This window comes from Hemibagrus wyckioides, linkage group LG03 (genome assembly GCF_019097595.1).
Source record: "Hemibagrus wyckioides isolate EC202008001 linkage group LG03, SWU_Hwy_1.0, whole genome shotgun sequence".
NCBI lineage: Eukaryota > Metazoa > Chordata > Actinopteri > Siluriformes > Bagridae > Hemibagrus > Hemibagrus wyckioides.
Genome location: NC_080712.1, coordinates 9,341,459 through 9,357,129, shown reverse-complemented (window position 1 = coordinate 9,357,129; position 15,671 = coordinate 9,341,459). Strand labels below are relative to the sequence as shown.

General features: G+C 39.0%; 2 protein-coding genes across 3 annotated transcripts; both read right to left on the bottom strand.

Moving 5' to 3' along the window:
- Window positions 1-12: 12 nt before the first annotated feature.
- LOC131347422 (prostaglandin reductase 1-like) lies at window positions 13-9,045 on the bottom strand. The gene is made up of 9 exons (XM_058381454.1): window positions 8,940-9,045; window positions 7,797-7,842; window positions 7,627-7,686; window positions 6,307-6,474; window positions 6,102-6,219; window positions 5,770-5,925; window positions 4,358-4,463; window positions 3,952-4,070; window positions 13-249 (listed from the first exon to the last, which is right to left on the bottom strand). The coding sequence occupies exons 1-9, from the start codon at window positions 9,043-9,045 to the stop codon at window positions 13-15; spliced, it is 1,116 nt and encodes a 371-aa protein (XP_058237437.1).
- Window positions 9,046-11,147: 2,102 nt separating this feature from the next.
- LOC131351229 (N-acetylaspartate synthetase-like) lies at window positions 11,148-15,537 on the bottom strand. Of its 2 annotated transcripts, none has more exons than XM_058386543.1 (4): window positions 14,769-15,101; window positions 14,468-14,671; window positions 13,327-13,491; window positions 11,148-12,862 (listed from the first exon to the last, which is right to left on the bottom strand). In XM_058386543.1, the coding sequence occupies exons 2-4, from the start codon at window positions 14,649-14,651 to the stop codon at window positions 12,483-12,485; spliced, it is 729 nt and encodes a 242-aa protein (XP_058242526.1). In that variant the 5' UTR covers window positions 14,652-14,671; window positions 14,769-15,101; the 3' UTR covers window positions 11,148-12,482. The 2 variants fall into 2 exon arrangements, with proteins under 2 accessions (XP_058242526.1, XP_058242525.1); XM_058386542.1 differs by lacking the exon at window positions 14,769-15,101 and adding an exon at window positions 15,112-15,537 and having other exon boundaries at window positions 11,149-12,862.
- Window positions 15,538-15,671: the final 134 nt, after the last annotated feature.

Genomic DNA, 15,671 nt, shown 5'->3' with positions numbered 1-15,671 from the left:
CAGCACAGTTTTTTAACTTTCACTCAACTTCAGATCAAGCTGAGGACCATGTCGCTGTATGATGGCAACACATATACCCAATGAATTTAGAAAACACACAAAGTGACAATGGTTTGTGAGTTGCTCATATTTTATTTTTATATTTTTTATTATAGCTTTGCCAGTGTTGGCTCCATTTAGCATAGCCATGAATGCAGCAGGCATGTTGTCAAAGCCTTCGGTGACGTGTTCCTTGCACTGGAGCTTTCCCTGCGAAAACACAACAAGCAGAAAAGCAGATAAAAAGGTACTGAGAACAATACGGTTTAATATAAAATGGGAAGTAAAAATTGACAGAAAGAGTTTTGACCTTTTTGGGGTCATGAACTCTCACTTATCAAGCTTTATCTCATTCATAATTCCTAATCATTGTCTATACTTGTGTCAAGGTGCAGTTTTGTGCTTTGATTTGATGCTTTGTTCCTTGTTGCATGGTTAATTCAAGATGTCGTCCTTGTCTCTTATTCGATTTTAGTGTTACTGGTTTTGTCCCTGTCTGTATTTAATGTATTTAATTATCTCTTCTGTCTGTCTCGGACATCACAAGATATCAGAACATGTGACTAAAACACCAAATCACGAAACCACAAGAAATTAATCACATGATAAATTGGAGGAAATGAGACCTACATGACTCACATGTTGTGTTTAATGTGACATACAGGAAATCCCAACAAATATTGATCTTAATTTTAATCCTTATGTTATGTGGTGCTCAAAAATGTTGCTCTCCATTCAGCTGCACCCCTCAGGGGTCGCCACAGCATATCGTCAGTCAGCATATTTAATTTGGCACAAGTATTATGCTAGATGCTCTTCCTGATGCAACCCGCCCATTATATCCAAACTTGGACCTGGCACTGTGAGCGCAGTGGCTTGGTTGGTTTCCTGCCTGGCTATCAAACCCATGACCTCCTCACCAGCTGGACCTATCAGGGATCCATGCTGTGATCAAAAATACTAGCTGTAATTTTCTTGCACTAGTTTCTGACACTGTGCTTGGAATAATTTCTCAGTTGAACACGAGAAACCGTAGAAAAATAGTCAGAACATTTAGTTATGTAGATAATTGTGTAAATATAAAACAAAACAGTGATTTTACTTCATTTACTTAATATGTAAAACGTTTGTAGGACTTAATAAAATGTTTACATTAATATTATATTTTGAAAATAAACTACTGTATTTTTTTCTTGACATGACGGTGAGCAGAAGAAAAAATTCAAACAGGTGACAGATTAAAGGAAAAATAGTGGCAAATCAATGCAAATCAATAGAAAGTTCTTTTAACTGATCACCTTTGTTTAATGTTAATGAAATTTCCTCATCCACAGGTCAAGAGGGCTCAATGAATAGTTAGATGAGGATGAAAATGATGTGTTTTGATGTGTTGTGAACTACAGCTGAGGGAATATCATGTGAAGAACAGTGTTCGTTGTTGAAGTATGATTCTATACTTCATATATTTGGTTTTCCTTTTAAATTGTTGCTGTCTATAATGATTATTATGTTAAACAATGATCAAAAATGATCATTCTGAATATCACGCTCTATTTTGCTATACTATATTGATACATAATACTTAGTACAAAGTACTTATATAATATAGTGTATAGTTAATATACACTACAGTACAAACAGTCAATCAGGACCATCCCTGTTTTTAAGAGATCACATTTCACATCTTATTCCCATCTACCACATTTACTTAGTTTCCTGACCCAGTGTCAAGGAAGTATAGGGGGGATTTACTGACTTCTGTATTTTCTGATCAAATCAGGGAAAATAAATAGCAATCAAATACCACAGTGTCTAAAAATGAAACTTCCTAATAAATGTACATGGCACTGTATTTTTGCACAATACATGTTGTCGGGCCGCTATATATATGTTATAAACAATATGTTATTAGTTATATGGTTTTTTCTACAGTTTCTCAAAATTGCACATCATTTTATTTCATTTCATCTCATTTACATTTCACTGCACATGCTCTTTTTCTTTTTTTCGGCACTAAGTGTCCTGTGTTTTTGTGTTGTCTTTTTTGTACTTATTGTTTTTGCACTGTCTTGTCTTTGCTCTGTTTGCACCTAGCTGCACACTTTACACTTTATGTGGCTTGGACAAACGTCTGTCCTAGCTCTGTGTTGTTTTTTTGTGTTTGAACTTACACTATATTGCCAAAAGTATTCGCTCACCCATCCAAATAATCAGAATCAGGTGTTCCAATCACTTCCATGGCCACAGGTGTATAAAATCAAGCACCTAGGCATGCAGACTGTTTTTACAAACATTTGTGAAAGAATGGGTCGCTCTCAGGAGCTCGGTGAATTCCAGCTTGGAACTGTGATAGGATGCCACCTGTGCAACAAATCCAGTCGTGAAATTTCCTCGCTCCTAAATATTCCACAGTCAACTGTCAGCTGTATTATAAGAACGTGGAAGTGTTTGGGAACGACAGCAACTCAGCCACGAAGTGGTAGGCCACGTAAACTGACGGAGCGGGGTCAGCGGATGCTGAGGCGCATAGTGCGAAGAGGTCGCCAACTTTCTGCAGAGTCAATCGCTACAGACCTCCAAACTTCATGTGGCCTTCAGATTAGCTCAAGAACAGTGCGCAGAGAGCTTCATGGAATGGGTTTCCATGGCCGAGCAGCTGCATCCAAGCCATACATCACCAAGTGCAATGCAAAGCGTCGGATGCAGTGGTGTAAAGCACGCCGCCACTGGACTCTAGAGCAGTGGAGACGCGTTCTCTGGAGTGACGAATCGCACTTCTCCATCTGGCAATCTGATGGATGAGTCTGGGTTTGGCGGTTGCCAGGAGAACGGTACTTGTCTGACTGCATTGTGCCAAGTGTAAAGTTTGGTGGAGGGGGGATTATGGTGTGGGGTTGTTTTTCAGGAGCTGGGCTTGACCCCTTAGTTCCAGTGAAAGGAACTCTGAATGCTTCAGCATACCAAGACATTTTGGACAATTCCATGCTCCCCACTTTGTGGGAACAGTTTGGAGCTGGCCCCTTCCTCTTCCAACATGACTGTGCACCAGTGCACAAAGCAAGGTCCATAAAAACATGGATGACAGTCTGGTGTGGATGAACTTGACTGGCCTGCACAGAGTCCTGACCTCAACCCGATAGAACACCTTTGGGATGAATTAGAGCGGAGACTGAGAGCCAGGCCTTCTCGTCCTACATCAGTGTGTGACCTCACAAATGCGCTTCTGGAAGAATGGTCAAAAATTCCCATAAACACACTCCTAAACCTTGTGGACAGCCTTCCCAGAAGAGTTGAAGCTGTTATAGCTGCAAAGGGTGGACCGACGTCATATTGAACCCTATGGATTAGGAATGGGATGTCACTTAAGTTCATATGCGAGTCAAGGCAGGTGAGCGAATACTTTTGGCAATATAGTGTATGTTGTATGTTTATGTAGCACCAGGTCCCGGAGAAACGTTGTTTCATTTCACTATGTACTGCGTCAGCTATATGTGGTTGAAATGACAATAAAGATTCTTGAATCTTGAATCTAAAGGCCAATATTAGTATATATATACAGCCATGAAATGAATACAAAGGATGATTGTAAATAAGACAGATTGCCCACATATGTACAAGCGATTTCATATTTAGAGCCGTGAACCGTCCATTCTGTCCTTTACCGGGTCTCTTTGATTCTCCTCTGTTACACTCATCCTGTTCAGGGCATTTCATTAAGTTCTATTCAATAACATGTTAATCAGCTGCTTTGAAAACTGCTGCAAAATTCATGAGAATGGTGATGAGATGGGTTCTAATGGGCTCTATAACTATAATTAAGCAGCACCCTTTGAAGTCTTTCTGTATTGTGTGGTAGCCAGATGCTACCTTTCGTCCTCTCTCTCTCTCTCTCTCTCTCTCTCTCTCTCTTACCTCTTTTACCCAGTCCAGAAGTCTCTGGAGTGAGTCATGGTCTTTGTGCATCCATCGATTCACCATAAATCCTTCCATACGCAGCTGCCTAATGTTCATAAGAGTGTGAATGTATGGCCCTGTAACACACATCACATGACATCAGGACTAGAAACAGCTTTCATTTTTTGTCACTCACTAAAGTATTTCTATACAATTTATTGTGAAACACTGTAAGATCTAAGGATTGAGAAATGTGCTTTATACTGGGTCTTGTAAATAAACTTGAAATGAATGGTTTTACATGGAGAATTGTATGTAATGCTTATCCTCAGCTTCAAATTGAACACGGTAATTGAACTACTTTATATTCCTGTTTATTTTGTGCTATCCTGGCAGAACTGGTGTGATCAGCAGCCCTGTGTACCTGTTTGTAATTCGGTGTCGTTGTAGGTGGCGATGTTCCCACAGACAGCGATCCTGCCAAACTCCTTCATTTGTGTCAGAGCGACACTGCTGAACTCTCCACCTACCTGCACACAGAGGAATGATCCTGATCCTTAAATAAGTCATAGTTCTTTAAATAAATGCTTTTAACACTTTTTTTTAAGTGACATGTGATGCATTAGTTAACAAGAAGAAAGCTTGAAGCTTTGCATTCACACATTGCAAACAGCATAACAATATTAGCAACAATAATTCAAATAAACACCTGTATTAACCAACATTCATACCATTAATAAGTAAAATGAACACTAGTGTTCAATGCGAATCAACACCATAATGAAGATTTTCAGTAAAGTTGTTAACTGGTGGAACTCTGAATTTAGTTCCAATATTTAGAGCCAGAGTACACTAAGCTATATTTAGTTACATTCTGTAATTTCCATCCATCCATTAAAAAACCGATTATCCTACACAGGATCGCAGGGAACCTGGAATCTATTCCAAGGACTCAGGCAGAGGACACATGGGACAGTGTGCCAATCCATATCACACACACAGTCTATTCACAGAAAATTTAGAGATGCCAATCAGGACTAGGGGAGGAAACCGGATTACCTGGAGGAAACCGGAGGAAACACCCCTCCATAGGGAAAACATGCAAACTCCGTGTACACAGGGCAGAGGTAGGAACCCTTAGAGGTGCAAAGCAGTGCAATGTGCTAACCACTAAGCCACAGTCCCCATCCTTGTTATGTAATTTATGTGGACTTATTTTTAGAACTTTAAACTTGTATTTTAATACCTTTTAAACAAGTGGAAATTAGTATGTGTTTTGGTACTTTTTTAACATTAGTTAACAATGTAAACATTGTACATGGTGTAACTAGTGTGGACAATAATGTAACAAAAGCAGTAATAATCTTAGTTAAGGGAACTTTTATGTAAAACATTACCAATTGTTTAAAATGATGATAGAGTAGATTAGTGCACAAACAATATTTCTAATAGAGAAACATGTAAGTTAAGTTGTCCTTCTTTGTCACATATTCACTACTGCACAGTGAAATTCTTTCTTTGCATATCCCATCCTTAGGGGTTGGTGTCAGAGCACAGGGTCAGCTATGATGCAGTGCCCCTGGAGCAGGTGGGGTTAAGGGCCTTGCTCAAGGACCCAGCGGTGGCAGCTTGGCAGCTTGGAACCTTGATCTTCCAGTCAACGACCCAGAACCTTAACCACTTGAGCTACCATCACCCCAAATATGTACTATGACGTACAGGTGTGACTATTTGCATACTCTTAGGACAACTGATAAAGATAATGAAATTTAATACATTAAAAACATCTTGTTGCTGATAATTGGGTTCTATATGTTCAGATGCATCAGCTCTTACATTCTCAAAGTAGCATTCGTATCCTTGTGCTGCTGCCTCTAGGAGTGTGTCCTTCAGGGAGCTGATGGTCTTGTAGCTGAAGGCATAGTCAAAGCCGAGCTCTTTGAGATAGGAGACCTTCCTGTCTAAGCCCGCACAGCCCACCACTCTGCAACCCTGCAGAATGAAAGAAATGTTAAACATTCAATTACTTTTAATGAATTATTTTTAAAAAAGCTGAATGGGCAGGTCTAATTTGAATAGTCTGGACCCTGAATGTCTAATATTCAGATTTGTGTAATAACCCTAAAGTCATTTTCACTCATCTGAATAAGTTCTTCACACAATATGACCTTGATTTTGGCGATCTGTCCGGCCACAGAGCCCACCGCTCCAGCTGCAGCGTTAACCAGAAGGGTTTCTCCTGGCTTAAGTTTACAGATTTCCTCAAGACCATAGAGAGCAGTCAGTCTGCACAGAGAAATTCAAGAAAAAACACTTTTATCCCTAGCAATATTTATATAATATTCATGATCATGATCATCAGTGTAATTATACCCTGGCATGCCGACAGTCCCAAGAGCCAGAGACATAGGCAGATCCTTTGGCCAGTCAGAGTGAATCATCCTGAGGTCAGAGCCATCAGACAGAGAGTGTGTCCTCCAGCCACAGTTTGCAACTACATAGCTGCCTACAGGATAGTGAGGATTTCTGCTCTGGACTACCCTAAAGAAAGAGAAAGTGTGTGTTGGGTCCATATTCTTTAATCAAGAACAAGTATCCTTCACCACTGTAGGGTTTGGGTGATTAGCACAGATATGAATTTCAACACATTCAACTGGGAATAGATCTAAAAAACCTGCTTACTTAAAATGTACCTAGCGTAGCAGTTAAAGCGTATTTTCTGATTTTGGTCAATAAGTGTTCTTATTCTTAAAAGAGTGGGTTTTGTTCTATCTGTTTAATTGGTTTGTCTGGGCTCCTGTTTAATTCTCAGTCTCTCCAGTACAGCATCAAAATACTTTTAAAAAATTAGTCATTTGTGCCATTTCCAAAGTTACGCGATGATGATCAGAGGTCAGCAATGGGACATTCACTACTTTAACCAGTCCTATCTGTGCACTGCAACAAGGCCTAACTGGGGATGTCGTAACTTAGTGGTTAAGGTGTTGCACTACTGATCAGAAGGTTGTGAGGTCTGCCAAGCTGCTATAGCTAGGCCCTTGAGCAAGACCCTTAACCCTTTATTACTCAGTTGTATAAATTGTAAGTCACTCTGGATCTGCCAAATGCCAGAAATGTAATGTAAATGGACTATAGCATTTTATATATGCAATTCCCATGCATGCATTAGCTTTGCTGTTGAGCTACAGCTTTTCTTGGACCTTGTGAATAAATGGAAGAGGGGGACATATATTGGCCTTAACAGTTCACATAAGTTGAGGTTAGGCGTCTTAATCAGTGGCATGAAAAACACAAGCCTGAAAGATCTAGGTACATAGGTACAGGCCTTTGCTAATATTGCCCTGAAAATGTGTGTGCTTCTACAGTATTTGGGCCAGAGGATTTACATTTTTGCTAGAGGAAGACTGTCTGTTACATTTTCTCAGTATACTCAAGGGAGTAACAGAGATACAGGGCTTTTTTTTTTTTGGTTACATAAGGGATTATCATAGTAGGCAAATATAAATATAAGAGCAGTACAACTACAACAGTAATAGTTTCTTTTCTGTTTCTTAAAGCAGAAGCACCAGTTCTCAGATATAAATCCTTTCCTTAAATTTTCAATTCTGTATTTATTTCACTATTTGTGTGTGTATGTGTGTGTGTGTGTGTGTGTGCAAACATTATACACTGGTATAAATATGTAAATCCTACTTGGACACTTGGGTTCCAATCATTGTGTCTCCTTCCTTCATTCGTGATCGGCTGAATGGCCTGCGAATGTATGACAATAAATTAATAAATTAATAAATAAATAAATTAATTAACGAAAATACTGTAGCATATACTAAACATCAGTGCAAGTAACAGGGTGCTCTACTGACCTCATATATGGATCTACACTTAAGAAAACCACCTCCAGCAGCACCTCTGAAACAATTGCAATACAAAATATCAGCATTGTGCACAGTATGTATGTATGTTTGTTTATTTACTTTTAAAATTATGAGTTTAAGGTAATCCTGTCAGACATAAAACTATTTCATAGTCAATTTACATAAAATCTAAAAATAGAAGCTTTGTGTGTGTGTGTGTGTGTGTGTGTGTGTTTATTAATTAGATTGGAAAGATTGGAAATTGTTGTCACTCATTCTTTTAGCTGGTTTACACCAAAAGTTTCCCTCTGGGATGAATAAAATATTCAATATACTATCCTAGCGTTCCATGTATCTATCTATCTAGCAAGCTAGCAATCTATGTATCTACCTGCCTTCTACCTTCAAAAGATACTTTCAGTATGTACATATTGTATTCATTTTATTAAGAAGGTATATCTCTAATAATCTGTTTGCTGGGTTTTGATCCTTAAGATCTGTGGATCTTGTGGAAATTTTGCACCAAATCAGCAGGGGAGATCCTGAAATGTAGGAAATTTTTAAATGCACAAACAGAGAATCAATTCCTAGGCAACAAAATCAGCACAAATTCCCGGTTCCAAAAACTGCACCAAATCAAGATGATATATATATATATATATATGCATAATGCATGAGACGTATGCCTGTTTTGACATATTTCCTATACGGAACATTAGATACATTAGGATCTCCTGTTAATAAAAGCAGGATGTCACTGAGGGCTGCAGCACTACTGTGTATCTTAACATTTATGATTTGAATTATTCATCTAATTATTCACTAAAATATAAATGACCTTCAGAAAGGAGAGCTGCTTTCGCAGTAGTGCTTCTAAGTATTAACGTGCATCTGCCTGCTTATTGTGAGACTACTGACACCTTGTGGTGTTTCTTTTTCAATACACAGCTGACCATGTCCATGATATCATCATGGTCATCATTTACCTAGCAGACAACATTTTAAAAGAAATCTCGTCTTACTATGAGAAAATTATGTAACAGAGAATGAAAATGTGGTTACTGAAGATGAATGAACGAACGAATTCTCTTTTAGTCAGTACATGATGTTCTCTAGTTCATCATTATAGTTGATTTATTGTGTGCCAGAGACCTCCATCTTGTAGTTCTGGCAGTTTCTCTTCTTTCAGTTCAAAGTCACTGTGCTTGGGAAAACCCACAAAGTGCTGGCGAAGTGTCCAAAACTTTGCCTGAAACATTGTCCTGGATTACAAAGAAAGGACAAATAAAGAGATTGATTATTTATATTTAATCTAACAAATAAAATTTATATAAAAGAGGACTGCTTGTGCTTGAACCTTCAGCAGATTTGAAAGATGAAATCTTTTTGAAGTAAATAATGTTGTATTGTACTTCATGGTGCATATTGTAGTTTTCTGGGTTAAACCTGGAAGCCAAGCCACAGTTACTTTATTAGGAACACTGCTATACCTGCACAGTCATACTGTTATCTAATCAGCCAGTCAAATGGCAGCAGCACAATGGAAAAAATCAGTTAATGAGAAATGGGAAATATGGAATCTATATGACTTTTTGTGGCATGGCTGTTGATTTGAGTATTTCATAACTGCTGATCTCCTGGGAATCTCAAGAATCACACAACCGTCTCTAGAGTTTACACAGAAAATGACAAAGCAGATGTATTGAACGCAAGATATTAGCCTTATGGTATTCTTAGACTATAATATATATATATATATATATATATATATATATATATATATATATATATATATATATATATATATATATATTAATAGAGAATATAAATCACTTCTGTAAGTTGCTCTGGATCAGTGTCTCATACTGTAAAATGCTGTAAAGTGTCGGAGTGTATGAGTGATTCTTTTCCACCGTGTTTTACTTAAAAGCATAAAACTGAAGTCTTACAGTTGTATTGTTTTATATAAAACCATAAATGCCGTGTGTTTAAGAATTCACAGGGATTATTTCACAAGTCTCACATTAGTACTGCTGAATTATTTACATGACGTGACTAAATCTGAACTCTATAATGCCTCAAGGAAGTGGTGAATGCCATCTGCATGCCGGTGCAAGGTTGTGTTAATAAAAGCCAGCTGACCGCTTGAAGCATTTTCACTACAGGAATATACAGCTTCAGGTTGAGCCATTGTAGGAAACTAATCAGTGCTGGGGTGGTATGATATGGCCTGCCATGAAGTTACTGTTACCCCTCAGAAGTTGATTGCTTTGCTCCAGCAATCTATATGATTCTTAAATGGCAAAAAAATGTAATTATTTTAATTTTTAGATAATATAGACTGACACATCAACGTTTTTATAAAATTATGGTTGTTTAATGTTGTATAATAATCAGTCAGCCTTTCACCAGTTTCTTTTTACTCATTCTTGAAGAGTTACTGAGAAACTGGAAAGTCTCTCTTGGGAATTTAATCAAAACTTACCTACTAGTCACAGTCACAAATCCAACAACATTATGGAATAAATCATTTTATACTAAAATCGTTGCACTGCTCAAGTTACACTGTGAAATAAACACATTAAAATGCCAAGTACCCCAATAATAAGCTCTGTGCCACAGTTTCACAGTGAAATAATAGTCGCTGTGTAGTTCAGAGTATCAGGGTATTGTCTTGTATGCTGCAGTGCGATCCTTTAGACTCAACACATCCTCTAACTTTCTGATCTTATCACACAACGCTGCATGCTATCATAATAACATTGCACTTTTACCTAATTAGTTATATCAATATGCATTTTAATGTCACTGAATGATTTATGACATAACAGAAATTTTCTTGCTAAACAATTGTTCTAACCTTCCATAAGTAGTTATCAATATTAGCTAATAATGAGTTTGGTTATGGTTAATGGTTATAACCATTTAAAAAAACCCTCATTATTATCCGCTACTTATTTCTTATCATTTGAAATCTAATAGTGTAGGTGCATGTGCTGTTTATGCTTAACAGGGGGCTGGAGGTCTCCCAAAGTTCACTGCCTTTAATGCAATGCTTCCTTTAGAAATCCTTTTCCAGATATTTATGCACTTACTTTAATTGCAAGAACATTTAACTGACTCTACACAACTGACTTAAGGTTAAAAATGGCTACCCAAAGCAGCATGTTGTAAATCATTTACCTACACAAAGCCTGAGATATGCTGTGTGTGAGAGAGATATACGGATAACACACAAACCTAGAAGAACTGCATTTAATAACAGTGAACAGAAACTAGTTAAGCTAGCAATTTTCACTTACTTCCTGTGCTGGAATATGGGCTCAGAAAATCATAAGCAGGTACAGAGCTTGCTCAGTGTGAACTCAGAGTAGCAGGGTTGCCAGATTGTACTCTCTCTCTATATATACATTATGTGACATAATCAAAATATAATCCCGCCCAATTTCACCATGACTCAGCCAAATAATGCTACGCTTGACAAATTTATTGTTTAATTGAATTGATTTATTGCTATTTGTGGAAAAACATCAAAACAACAACAGGACTATAAAGTGTAAGGTCTTTCTTAAAGTGTAAAATGTGAGAATGGGGTATAACTGTAACATAAGTGCATATTGTTTCAGAGGCATCAGAGTGAAAAAGTGGAACAGGTAAGAATTAAAAGCCACACACACACACACAAACTAATAGCCATGGTCTCTATGACACAGCACAAATGAAATATAAAAAAAACCCATTACTATCAATGACCGTTGCATCATAATTTAATTACAATGCATGATTAAATGGGTGATGTTTCTGTCTGCACTCTCTAAGGGGACGTGGTAGCTTAGTGGTTAAGGTGTTCTACACTGATCAGAAGGTTGAGTTTGAATCCCAGTCCCACCAAGCTGCCACTGTTGGGGCGTTGAGCAAAGGCCCTTATCTCTCAATGGATAAGAGTCAAGAAATGTCCTCTGTATGTCCATCAAGGACACCTGATCTAAGTTTGCAGTGTTCTTTTTGAGTGGTGTTCCAAGTGACCTATACAATGTACCAGTTACAGCTCATTTTAGCTTCAGGAAAACTGTACAGCACTGCACAGCAGATGTTACTGGTAACCTTGCACATGATTATAGAAGGTAAGTAGCCTTTATTCGTTACATATACATTACTAAACAGTGGAATTCTTTCTTCACATATCCCATTCTTGGAGGGTTGGGGTCAGGTGCAGGGTCAGCCATGACGCAGCGCCCCCTGAAGCATGGGGGTTGGGGGCCTTGCTCAAAGGCCCAACATTGGCAGCTTGGCAGTGCTGGGGCTTGAACCCTGATTAACAACCCAGAGCCTTAACCACTAGAGCTACCACTGTGCCCAAAGGTGGCCAAGCCAGAAAGGAGTTGAACCTAGAATCTTCTGATCCGTAGTGTAGAATCCATTATCCATTGTGTCCAAGTTAATGTATACATGATGTAATATGAGATGTATTAAGTCTGTCATTTAAATCATCTTCATTTAAACTCCAAGTCTGGCTGCCATTTTTGTTGCAGAATCATATTTATTGCAGCTGTTTCTTAAATCATACTGTGATCTAATAATACATTGATTAAATATGAAGTAATCTGCAAGATCTGTAACTGATACAATTAATCAGTAGAGAATGCATATAAGTACAAGAATTTTTCCACACACTTAATTCCAATCGAACTACATTCATTTTATTTCAAGTCTGTAATGGTGATGACGCACTCTGTAAAATAGCCACTGCCAAATGGGGCCATCATCACCAGGTATAGTGTAGCCCTCCGTGGTGCCAACATGGCAGAAACCAAGTGACCAGTACAGGCGGTGGGCAGCTGGGGTGTAAGCTGTGGTGCCCAGAATGACTGAAAATGATGAAGTGGACAAGGCAGTGTGTGCAAATTGGCGTGCAAACTCCAGCACTGTGCGACCCAGAGTTGAACCAACTCCACCCTTCCGACAGTGGTGGTCCACAGACATGCGGAGCAGCTCCAGAGAGTCAGTCCCATGTGGCTTCACTGCCACTATACCAACTACACGGCCTTCCAGCACTGCTACCCAGAAACCTGACCCTGATGTGTAGATGAAAATGAGAAAGTAAAGCAATGATTCTGAAGAACACAGTATCCAGTGATGATAAATGTGGTCCCTTCACATATAAATATACACATGCATACACTTACACACACTATATACTGTATGTACACATAGTATACATGCATATTGAGGTATAATGTAACACCATAATTTGTATCTGTTTAATGTTTGTATCTGATTTTGTGCAGGAAGTAGGTGCGAAACCTATTACTCAAAGTTCACATTAGGGAGCTCAGGAGCTCTCACAAGATACAAACATTTTTCTAACTAGATTTTCATAAATACACAATTTCAAGTGCAAATACTCCTACAGATTTTTTAATAAATAAATTAATTTGTATTCTGGCTTGATAAATGAAGGGGTTAATCCAACTGTAGGGGTTAATTCCACTGTATAAAAAGGTAAACATTGGGCTTTTTGCATTTTGTGCAAACTTGCCTGGTGATTTCAGGTAGTACTTTTCAATGTCACTCATGTCTGTGTTTTGTGTACGCTCCAGACACCTGAGGATCACTTGCCGACTGTAGTGGTAGCGTGCCAACAGCACCAGCAGAGGGACACAGCAGGTAAAGATCAAAGACTCAGTCAGCAAGAAAGACAGGACTGGAAAGCATAAATATGTATAAATATGTTTGCAAGACTTGGTGATGGAGTATAGTATACATAACAGTATACAGTCAGTTCCAGAATGATCGGCACACTTTAAAATGTATAAAACTTTTAACAGAAGCTTTATTGTTGCATATGACCACTATATCGCATCCTCCAGAATTGGTACATGAAAGGGAATGTATAAAACAAACATTACACACAATAAGCTCAGGGTATAGTGTTGCATTTTCCATACTGATCAAGGGTTTGATCTTGAGCTCAGGTTACTGTTTGTGAAGATTCTTTGTATGGGCTTTTGGTGTATGCATGGGTTTGCTCCAGGCTCTATCTGATTTCCTCACCAAAGCATGCTGGTCCGTGAACTGGAGACTCCTGTCCCAGCCATCTTGTCCCTGATCTTGGGTTATTGTCTGTATAGCTTTCCTCTACTTCAGGGGGTGTCCAATCTTATCCACAAAGGGCTGGTGTGGGTGCAGATTTTCACACCAAAATCAAGCAGGGGCCACACCTGATTCCACCTGTTTGATCAATTGATCTTGGCTTTCAATACACTCAGGTGTGGCTTCTGCTTGACTTTGGTATGAAAACCTGCACCTACACCAGCCCTTTGTGGATAAAATTGGACACCCTTGATCTACATATTCTCCCTGTGTACATGTGGGTTTTTCCAGTCTCTTCCCACCTCCCAAATACCACACCAGTAGATTGACTGGCCTAGATACATTGCCTGTAGGTGTTTGTGTGTATGTGCATGGTGATGGACTGGTGTGTATCAGAGAATGACTCTGGGTCCTCTGGAGTTACCAAAAATGTGAGTATAGGAGTGACTGTGAGGGACTAGTGCATGTTACATCCATGGTGTATTGCCTGGGTCTGAAGCAGTGTTTTAAAGACTAATAAATGAATACCCCTGATTATTCTTAATAGAGATATCACTAGGTGGTGCATGATGGTCATGGACACTCACTCAGCATGAACAAGTAGAGGAGCAGACTTTCAGGATGGTGTCTGAGCGCGCGGAACGCCGTGTCCGGGATCATCTCCAGCATGCCCTCGCGGAATATCCGCTGCACATCAGCGTTGTCCTCGAACCGGAACTGGCGCACAATGAGCCGCTCATCCGCGAGCGCTTCTCTCACATGTCCTTTCATTCTCCAAGACTATAATAACACTTAATAATAACAGTAATAGCAAGTTAATTTCGTCTGGCCTACAGTGTTTTTTTTTTATCACGAAAGACAATGAGCTTTATCTATGTGAACTTTAACCTTGGAAACTGAAGCGCGTGAGCCTATTGCGTTTCACCACCGAATGTACGCGAGAAATAATAAGAGGGAAATAACGCAAGATCACACGTGCTGTCAGAGGTCTCGCGCGAGACTGTAAAAAAGTTCGCGAGCCAAATGGTCAGTGCCTGAGAACAAGGACTGCATAATTTGAACAAATGAATAAATTTGCAATGTGCTGCTGCGGTTGGTCAAGGAAATATTTCTGTTTAATTCTGTTTGATGTAATTGTAAAGCTTATTTATTCTGTTATAACTATATTTGAGACATTTTCGTCTGATAAAAACCTATAAACTATAATATTGTACTCCAACCGAAGCCTTACTTGCTGATATTGTGGTCTATAACTCCTCCCCGAACTGACCGCTGCCCTGTATCTCGCTCTCTCATTGGCTGTAGGTCATCGACGAGGTATGCATCAGTCAGAGCTCCTTTCACACTGCACGACTTTGAGTCGCCGACAGGTCCAGATATTCAGCATGCCAAATATTTCACGGGAGTCGGCGACTCGGTCAGACCGAGTTTTTGGTCATTCACACTGCGCAATTGATCACTCGCGTGCACGCGCTCCGCTTTGCCTTGATTTTTCTAAACTAGTCGGCGAACGCGGCAAAAGGCTTCACAAAGACCCCGCCCATATTTTTTTTGAGGAAAACAAGGTGTTACGTCTCGCGCCGCCACTCACGTGTCACAGTTGCTCCCCCTCCAACACGTGAAGTTGAGAAGTAGACAAAAAAGTTAAGAAGTACACAAGTTACACAAGGCTGTTCTGTCTTGATTGCATGTTTTTTATAAATACATTATTGGATATACAGCATGAATTATAGTTCTCTCTCTGAAGAAAGAGTAGCACCATCATGATAATTTACTAGATCAGGGACTAAG